This window comes from Paramormyrops kingsleyae, chromosome 2 (genome assembly GCF_048594095.1).
Source record: "Paramormyrops kingsleyae isolate MSU_618 chromosome 2, PKINGS_0.4, whole genome shotgun sequence".
NCBI lineage: Eukaryota > Metazoa > Chordata > Actinopteri > Osteoglossiformes > Mormyridae > Paramormyrops > Paramormyrops kingsleyae.
In genome coordinates this window covers 19,019,283-19,029,536 of record NC_132798.1, presented here as the reverse complement: position 1 = coordinate 19,029,536, position 10,254 = coordinate 19,019,283, and the positions used below count along the sequence as shown (strand labels likewise).

At 45.1% G+C, this 10,254-nt stretch overlaps 1 protein-coding gene across 2 annotated transcripts; it reads left to right on the top strand.

Annotated features, from left to right (window-relative positions):
- Positions 1–222: 222 nt before the first annotated feature.
- On the top strand, positions 223–8,656 carry ptpa (protein phosphatase 2 phosphatase activator). 2 transcript variants are annotated; one of them, XM_023840845.2, is made up of 10 exons: positions 223–333; positions 1,991–2,100; positions 2,429–2,515; positions 3,068–3,193; positions 3,687–3,804; positions 4,954–5,053; positions 5,378–5,502; positions 5,596–5,696; positions 6,016–6,123; positions 8,022–8,656. In XM_023840845.2, the coding sequence occupies exons 1-10, from the start codon at positions 306–308 to the stop codon at positions 8,094–8,096; spliced, it is 978 nt and encodes a 325-aa protein (XP_023696613.1). In that variant the 5' UTR covers positions 223–305; the 3' UTR covers positions 8,097–8,656. The 2 variants fall into 2 exon arrangements, with proteins under 2 accessions (XP_023696613.1, XP_023696614.1); XM_023840846.2 differs by having other exon boundaries at positions 330–374.
- Positions 8,657–10,254: the final 1,598 nt, after the last annotated feature.

Genomic DNA, 10,254 nt, shown 5'->3' with positions numbered 1-10,254 from the left:
TTGGTTACTTATGGTTAAGGGTAGGGCTGGGTAGGGGTTAAAGTTGTCATGTTGAGTTTTCCTCATAGGAATGAATGGAGAGTCCCCACAAAGGTATAATTACAAACCTGCGTGTGTGTGTGTGTTTGTTTTATATACATATATATATATACACACACACACACACACACAAAATATATAATGATGAAAATGACGACACAGGCAGAGCCTCGGCAAGCGGAGGGGCGCGGCGCGCGCCGCTACGCTCGGCGCCTTGCGCTCCCGAGGCGGGGTGAAAGGTGACGTATCTTCGCCTACAGACAAACATGGCGGAGACCGAGCAGCAGCGACCAGGTAAGGGATGTGCTGCCTTTTCGCGGCTCGCTAACTCGCTGGTAATAGAGCGTTTTCCCCCTGAATATTTCAAATCAGCTTAACTGATGTCTTATGTTTAGTTTTTCAATTATAATAACTGACTGGTGTCATTTCAGTGTTTTCGCGCAGCTAGCTAGCAGATATGGACGTAAATGCTGTTATTTTCCTGCCTATTAACCTGTGAAAATACAGTTTTGAGAAGTTTTAATTGCTTGTCTGTCTCAGTTTAGCGACTTTGTCTCTATGCGGTACAGCTAACTAGCGCAGGTGACTCGTTAATCAGCGAACTAACGACGAGATTGTTTTGGGTGGGTAACCAGAACGGTTACTAACGCTACACTGCCTGCGACTGTAACCAGTTAGCTGTAATATGTTGTTTTTTAAGACGTAACCCCGATTTAGTGATAGTAATCGGGCTTGTTTTATGAAGCAGCTCCCTGCTACTCGTTAGGGGTTATCGAGTTTAATAAGTGAGTAGTGTGGCCCGACACAGGGCAGGATAGAAAAATACATTGTAAGGAACAAATGTATAATTGCCTTTGAGTAATTTTATATACTCGCAGATGTATTACTACGTGCATTTTAATTGGAAACCTGAGACCGACAGGATGTAAAATCCAAAACCCATGATACGGTCCCTTCTTATAATGTGAGCCGTGCGGGCTCCCTGAAATCACTCGCCCGGGTTCCGGGTCTCTATGGCGCACCGATGATGCAGTGTCTGACCTTTATAATTAACCTTAATGTTAACGTCAAGTTAGTAAACCATAATAGACGATAGTACAACTTATCCAATGTCTGTTATTGCTTGATGAATAAAGCAGTGTAAGTAGTTTAATTTAATCTGATATGTAGATTGCGAGCAGGCAACTAAAGAGCTCATGGTTTTCAAAATAAAATTACAAAATTTCCATGCACAATTGCATCGAAAAAGAACATACTTGGTCAGTCAGGAAGACTAGTATTGTGAAATGTGACAATAAGGTCAATTTCGTGGTCGGTGGTTCCAGTTTTTTAGCTGGGTGTGCTGGTTTTTGAATATCCTGATTCAGATGATTCTCTGCCTTACTTGTATGTCACTTTGGACCAAAGCATTTGCCAAATAAATAAATGGAATTGATTTGGCTTCTACCCAAATGCAACTTACTTCAACCAAGAGAGTAAGAGTTTACATGTAGACTGCTTTGCTCTTAAGGGTTATATGTTATGGTTTTCTATTCAGATACATAGCTGCCCTCGTATAACAACATCTATCCCTCTATATTTAAATTTTACAGTTGTGTCTATTTCACAGATGCAAATCATTTTCTAGTTGTACTCTGTATGGTCAGTTACAAGTCGACAGCATAGCACTGTATTTTCATTTTATGTGCTTGGATGAAGACCACAGTTATTGATCAGAGGGACAGAATAATCCCTAAGGCTGTCAGTGTTGTGTTTTACAGCACTGTGGAGATTAGGGCCCTTTTTTACTCAGGGAGTTTAACTTTTTAAATTAAATATACCAGTCTAAATGAATGTCGAAGCATATTCAGGTCAAGAGACTTGGAATAACTTGCTTAACTTGTTGATCTAAGGGATGTGTGAATCATTTTCCACAAATAGTCCAAAATGTGAAGATCCCACCCCCCCACAGGCGCCTCCCCTGAAGATGACAAGGCAGCTTCGCTCCCCAGCTTCAAATTCTGCATCCCCAAGAAGGAGATCAACATGGTGCCCGACATGGGCAAGTGGAAGCGTTCGCAGGTGTGCTGCCTCCCATGACAGATCCTGTGACATCCCGGGTGGGGTATGGCCTCAAAGGTGCTCATATCGGGCACCCACCATCTTGATGACTTATGTCACTAAGGAAGAAACCTCAGCTCACATTCCTTCAGAAAAAAACTTTTTTTTTTTCTTTTCTTTTTTAAATAACTAACTTGCTAATTCCCCCATTAAACAATTACAATAACTGTATCTGGGATTTAAATAATTGAACACTGCTTGCTTAGTCCCCTGGTTCCTGAATACCCCAAGACCTTGAGACCTCACGTGGTTGGTTTGTTGTTAAAATGTGGACTTATCTTCTCCCAAGGCCTATGCTGACTATATTGGATTCATCTTGACCCTGAACGAAGCTGTAAAGGGAAAGAAGCTGACATGCGAATACAGGGTGTCAGAGGTAGGACGGCTGGTCGGTTGGGTGTCCTTAGAGCCAACAACAAGCCATCTGCCTCTGTGTGTCTCCTTGTGGGGCTTCATTTTTTCCACTTGTGACTTTACCGCATGATTAAAATCCCTGCCCTGTTTTTCAATATTTTATGCTCAATATTATTTATAGTGCTGCTGCCTTAATATTAGATGGAACCAACCACAACTCTCTGAAAGCTTTCTTCCAAATTTATGGGGGCGATGTGTGGGTCGGTGGGTTAGGTCACTGTCTTTGAAAAAGGTGCCAGCTCAAGTCTGAGTCGGCCGAGTGATTCCACTGTTGGGCCCTTAAGCCCCGGCTGCTCGAGGGGCTGCATGACCTTGCTTTCAGTTGTATGTTGCTTTGGATTAAAGTGCATGCCCGTTAAATAAATTGTGATTGTAAATAAATGCAGGAAGTTTTTCCGCATTGTGTGAAAGTTCCTCTCTTTTGCGCATGTACCTTTCTTCCTGTTGTCAGTGCTTGACGATGATCACCCAACTGATTGATCTGATTGATTTATTTGCTCGCCCTCCATGTCAGACAGTGCAGAAGCTGCTGGACGTGTTGAACACACTGGACCGCTGGATTGACGAGACGCCGCCAGTGGACCAGCCGTCCCGCTTCGGCAACAAGGCCTTCAGGACGTGGTACGCTAAACTGGAGCAGGTACGCTCTGAGCCCAGCACTTCCATTTATTTCCTCTCGCCGCCATATATTTAGCATCTCTCCCAGCACGGCTGCCCCACAATGCAGAAATTACACCATAGTTGCACTCAACTACCATTAACATTTAAAAGCAAGAGAAGGGGGCTGTGGGCTGCATTTTCCAGGGTGAATCCAGGAGGAAGATTCCTTCAAGGACAATAAAATTCCCAAGCTGCCGTCCAGATACAGTGACACTGTGTGCGGTTCTGTCAACTTTCACAGTTCCCTGGTAGATGTAGCGATTTATGGGTATTTGTTTATGAATCATTAATGCATTCGTTAATGTTTAATGTGTTTATCAAGCTTTTGTAATGTTTTGTTCACTACTTCAGGAGGTCTGTCTTCGGTACAGCAGGTCCACTGGAGATTTTTTGCTGACCTGTTTCTGTGGCAGCTGCTTGGTTTCCTCATTAAGACGTCGATGTTGTCGCTGTGTCTCTGTCCACCACTGCAGGAGGCAGAGGCCCTGGTGTCCACCATCATCCCCCCTAAGCTCAGTGCCGCCGCCCCGGAGGTAGCCGTCTATCTGAAGGAGGCTGTGGGGAACTCCACCAGAATAGATTACGGGACAGGTAATCGCGGTCCGGTCCACGTGTGGAAATTCCCGCTGTCTCCGTGGGTGCCAGTCTGAGAGTTTCTGAGAAGATGCGTGCGGAGCTGAAGGTCAGGACACTCTGTAGGCAGGCTGTGCGTGGCGGTGGGGGACTGTCAGTGGTCTTTACGAGACAGGAAGCATCCTCAATAATTGCTTCTTTCCTGAGAGCTTCTAGTTGCATGAATTATTTATACACCTCTAAGAACCCCAGTTCCTGCTCAAAGGTTAATTTGTGCTGTTTCTCTTTATGTACTGTAATCCATTCACCTGCTGTTTTTTGTAAATGTCCTACCTATAGTTGTCAGTTCCATGCGCACCTGCTTTGTTTTCGTGTTTTTGTTTCCGTCATTGTAAGTCTCGTGTATGAAACGTGGGGTGACTGCTGGTGTAGAATGCAAGTCTTCCCAACCAGGAGTTGAGTAGCTTGCATAGAACGGAAGGTACATTTGACTGGGGGTTTTTCCCAGGTGGATGTATTGAGCTGCCAGATAGTAGATTATGATGGAGTTTATTGATCCCAGTGGGAAATTCTGTATTGCCACCAGACCTTGTGGAATTTAAGGAAAGTTTCAATTAGTGTCGTATGGGGACAAGGATGTACAGTGCTGCCTGCGGTTCACGAATACAGTCCGTTCCAGGAGAGTGGTCATGAACCAATTTGTACGCGATCCAAGGCAATTTTTCCCATAAGAAAGTATTGAAATTTGAGTAATTCATTCACAAGCCTACCAAATGATTTTTGTTAATTTTCTGGTGTTTATAGTAAAAACTTTAAAGAAAAACACAATATAGCGTGGCGATGGGTGGACCGAGGCATCGCGGGAGCAGAGAGAGACATGGAGACTTGCTTGCCAGGGAAATCATGCTGTTTATTAACAGTCCTTAACCCTTGTATTGTTGTTGTTAATGTTAACAGTTGCATTTCCCTGTTGTCGTGCGTGTGTTTGCCCGTGTCTTCTGTGTACCCAGTCCGATTCTTGTGTGTATTTACCGTGTGTAAATCTTCCACCATGTGTGCATCTTGCAGCTCGGCGTCTGACAACCTTGTGTTTGAAAGTTACCTCCCGTCCTCACAGACTGACTGGCCAATGCGACTCAGCAGCCATGATTTTCGTCATTCCTGCAGGTCATGAGGCTGCCTTTGCCGCCTTTCTCTGCTGCCTCTGCAAGATCGGCGTCCTGATGGTGGACGACCAGCTGGCCATAATGTTCAGGGTGTTTGACCGGTATGCGCCTTTCCTTCAGGGGGCTGTCTTTCTGGGAGGGAAAGGTCATGCTTTAGTCACCCATTGTCACGCAGGAACACCTCAGGGCCATACCTGCCTTGGCTGCTGTCACCAGCCAGACACCAAATTAACTCTCCCTGATCCAGCAGCACATGATCAGAAATGATTGATAAACTCCTCATGGTTGGTGAAGGAGGATCTTTCCATTAGGAAACCTTTAGAAAACAATTATATGGGTGTGAATTGTTTCCTTTTTATCTGCTCGATTGATTCAAAATGCGAATTGTTGGTTTGAATGACCAACAATTGATGCATCTCCTGCAGGTATTTGGAAGTGATGCGGAAGCTACAGAAGACCTATAGGATGGAACCAGCAGGAAGCCAGGGTGTCTGGGGGCTTGATGACTTCCAGTTTCTGCCCTTCATCTGGGGGAGCTCCCAGCTCGTAGGTATGCACAGCTGACGTGTAAATGGCGGGATAAAAGAGAGACCCCTAGTGGAGAGATGGTGCCGTTTCGTCCCTGAGCGCTCCTGGTTTGCAGATCACCCCACCTTGGAGCCCAGGCACTTTGTGGAGGAGAAGATGGTGAATGAACACCACCAGGACTACATGTTTCTGGAGTGCATCAAATTTATTAATGAGGTGAGAAAATAGCCTGCAGGATTATGTCAGCAGGTTTCTCAGTCTTTTACGTCTGTGTGGGGTTCACCTGACCTGACTGTGTCCCCGGATCTGCCACGCTGCCATTTGTAAGCGGTCGCAAAGGCAGATGCAGCTATGCACTGTGGACATGGCGGATTGTGTGCTCTGCTATAATGGCCTTTTCACTGGTAACACCTGAAGGAAGCTGGGGTGGGTTTCTGCGGCTCCTTGGGAGGAGGTTCTGCAGTTGTATGCACACACTTGTAACCCCCCCTCCCCCCCCTCCAAATGAGTACAGCCCTCACATGTCTCCCTGCAGATGAAGACTGGCCCGTTTGCAGAGCACTCAAACCAGCTGTGGAACATCAGTGCAGTGCCCACCTGGTCCAAAGTCAATCAGGGACTTGTCAGAATGTACAAAGCTGAGGTAAGGGCAGCGCCGTGATGTAGGACCTGGGGTGCTGCAGATCCTGATAGATGCCCCCCCCCCTGCTGGTGAACCCCGGAACAACATGTCTGAGCAGTAAAACGTTCAGCTTCATGGACAGCTGTCAATTATTACTGCATGCAGGATGTGCACCCTTCAGCTTCCATTTGAGCAGCTGACGGTATTACAGTAACCCAAAGCAAGACTTACACATGAATTTGTCAAGGAAATAATCTTATTAACCATTTAAATAGATGAAGTGGATGGTCTCTCAGGGTTGAAAGAATTGCATGTTAAGGCACATATGTGCAGCTTTACATATAAATGACCTGAGTAGCAGGCCTTGTGTAAGAGAGTGACTGGCTGTGTGCATCCTGCTTAGTCAGTGCTTCCTCTGTTAGCTGCTGGCCCTGCCCTCTTGCTACCCTTACTATTGGTAGCCTGCCAGCGTGTGGGCTGACTGACAGGTCCGTTTAGGCCAGATAATACGGTCTGTGGGCTGCTTTTGGGCTGACTTCAAATACACATCCATCGTGTGTCGCCTGGTGTTCATTTTTGTCTTGACTTAAGGCTGCGTCTGTTTTCTTTGGCTCCATCTGAAATGCATTACTATTTAATCGGCTGCTGTTAATGGTTTAATCAATGTTTAATCAAAAGTTTGGTGCCTCTTGTGACTTGCACTGTGGGCTGGGTATTTTACAGTGAGTCCAAACCCTTATTTCTTAGTCAGATGTGGAGCTGCTTCTTCAGAAAAGGCTTTCGGTACGTCGCTGAAGCTGCCCCCTTAAGGTCACTCTTCTGCCTGTAGGCTCATGCTTTATTCATGCAAATGCTAGTGCTACTTTGCTAGCATGAGATCACAGGACAGCTCACTGACTGGCACTGTAGCCACATGCCTGCTGGTTTGGGGTTTGAATCCCACCATGATTTGTGGCTTGGCAGTTTATATGCTCTGCATCTCTCTCCTGTGAGTCTCCCCCACGTTCCAGATGTATGCAGTTAGGTGAATTGGCATCTCTCAATCCCCCAAAGTGTGTGTGTGCGTGTACGTTTCCCTACTCCTCCAGCCAGTGTGGCAGGGATGGGATGATGGAAGCTTTGGCTGTTTGAACCAGGCAGGGAAGGGTTAAGTAGTACAGATGCAGGCCCCACCTCCTGTTCCGGGACCCACATCCTGAGGCGCTTCCAGAAAACCGTTACCCCCCCTCCTTCCTGCACAGACACGCAGTTCATACCCTCACGTCCTTTGGTTCTGAGACACACAGTCTCCCACTCTGTCTCTAAGCCTTTATTTCCCCCTCCCTCAGTTCCCTGTACTCCTGGTTGTTTTGCATCTCTCCCCATTCTCTGTGGCATTTTTGCACATTTTCACGTACATTTTGAGATGATTAACCCATATATGAAACGTCACCCAGCTCTATGTCAAACAATTGTGTGTGACACACAGAGTTCAATTGCTAAATGATGTAAGATGGTTGGCCAAGTATATTTCTTTATTCCTCAGATGGGGGGGGGGGCAGGCAGGCAATCTAATCCGCAAAGGGCCGGTGTGTATGCAGGTTTTGGGGATCAGCTTTGTGTCAGCTGCTACAACCCAGGTCTGAGGACTCTTCAGCCAATCAATAATTGGTAATCTAATTCGGGAGATGCAGCAAAAAGCCCCCCCACATTATGGCTCTTTCTGGGTAAGACTGGCCACCCCTGCTTTAGAATGTTCCACAAATATGCCGTCCTCAGTCCTGCCCACTTGAGTAACACATTTCATGCTGAGTCAGTCTGCCTGTTTCTCTGTGGCTCCCTGCCCTCTTCCTACTCGGGTGTCTGTCTACATCTCTGTATTTGAGAGAGCAAGAGCAAGCCTCCAACCATGTGACCGCTCTGTCCTCTTCTCCCCCCAGTGTCTGGAGAAGTTCCCCGTCATCCAGCACTTCAAATTCGGCAGCTTGCTCTCCATTCAGCCCCTGAAGCCATGAGTCTGGGTCTGGGTCAGAGGAGCCGGGTGGAGGTGGCCAAAAATCGTGGCGGGGGGGGGGAGCATTTCAGCGCTTAGGGATCTATGTACAGTAAAACCTCATTTTCACCTTACGCCCCCACCACCAAATCTCTAGTTTTTTTTATTTCCCTCCCGAGATCAATCACATTCTGTGTGCCAGTTTGAATGTGTGGATTAGCAGAAGATGCAAGTCATCACCAGTGCTGTTTTTACCCGTGTACCTATTTATTTGTATAAATATCCAGACAGCGTGGGAGTAAAATAATGTAAGTGAACCCTAGTTTGGCACAAGTCAACGGAATTAAAAAGTAAATCTGATTTACTATGTATTCCTGTAGTCAGTCTGTCTGAACAGAGCTAGGTTCATCCACTGGCGGTGCAGTGTGGTGATGTCTGAGGTAAGCAGGGCATCCAAATACTGCTTGGCTAAGACGACTCTTTGGGTAGTAAAGAACCTTGATTCTTTAATGCATTTACATTATTTAAAATTGTACATAAGCTGGAAAAAGTCTCAATAAAGATATTGTTTGTGTATGAAAATGAATTGCTGTCAATCAAGTGCACCATGAGCAGACAAGCCGCTGTGGACGCATGGGATATGGCTGCGTATTGGTTTAGTAAACCGACTTCACAGAACAAAGAGGACATACAGCAATAGTTACATTTGTAGTTTTCATATCGGGGCCCTAATTGAACCTAAATCCTGTGAGTTATTGTGACACAGACATACCAATTTGGTACTTTAGTAAAGACTTTCATAGTATTAGGAGAGTCCACTCAAAATCTGTACTGAATCTTTAAGTTCCAAATTTTATAAGTCAGTAGACGACAATGCTCTGCGAATATTTAGGTATGAAATGTTTAGGTGTGTAACGGATATTATGCCTTCTATAGATGATGCTGACATCACTGGTGACATTTCTATTCTGATTTGAATTGACTTACTTAGAATAAAATATATGCCCATTGCAAATCATCTGTATTTTAAACTTGGTCGTAACACCTCAATCGTTTGTCTTGCGTTGGCGCGCTCCATTCCTGTCAAATGACGTGCAAATTAAGAAAGGGTGTCCCGTGCTGCTCCTAGGCTTCCTAATCCTCGATTTGCCGCAATTCTGTGGTGCTGCTAAAAGGTAACATTCACTACATATGCACTTAATTGTAAAATCACACCCATTACAATACAGAATAATAAGCATAATAACAGAATTTGTATCACGGACCTAAGTACGTTTGTTTACATGCAGGCCTAGATGCCTGCTATGGTAAATGTGAAAACGGATTAAGTGCTAAAATTATATACTTCATACAATAATGCAGCACGTAGACTACCCAGGGCATCCGGTCAACTAACACATGGTGAAAATTTTCATACTGCTTGTCTCCTCAAGCTGTTGGGTCAGCTCACAGAAACCAAGCTCTGTTTCTATGATTCAGGAAAGCAAGGCTGGTACCTGTGCCGCTTATGGGCGTTGTCTCCTAGTCATTGGACAACGTGATTAAACTGAAAAGACAAGAGCTTAAAATATAAACATCCGTACAAAGCCCATAATTACTCGCATTGTGTAGGCCTACCTCTTGGGTCTCATTAGCATAGATCGTTGTCAAGTTTGTAGTGAATAAAATATTATATTATATTATTTATTTGTTCGCTTATTTTAAACAGTGGTGCGTGCAGTCTCGTCTTTGATTACGTAAGAAGTTCAGCATTCCTCCCTCTTTCCCACGTTTTCATCTCGTCGTGGATAGACAGGAATTCTGTTCGCACCGACGACAGGGATACAGCGAATAAATGTTAACTTACGACATGACTAACCAGGTTTGAAACGTTGTCCGTGTAACATAATCTGCCCTTCTTCTATTCATATTGACTATATAGCCGTTCTCATTTGCTGTTTGTATCTTCGTTTTTAACGACTCCAGTATTTCGAGTTATGAGAACATAGGTTGCAGCGCAATTTGCGTACTAATTTTATGGCATGTGCTATTTGTTATGGCGGCCGCTAGGAGGCACTCATTGTCCACCAACCGGATCAGTCCCCAATCCACTCAGAACAGAAAACTGGGACATTTTAGCTTATATTTGGCATGGAGCGAAATGTTCTTTAAAAACAATTATAGTTAAAGACGAATACACG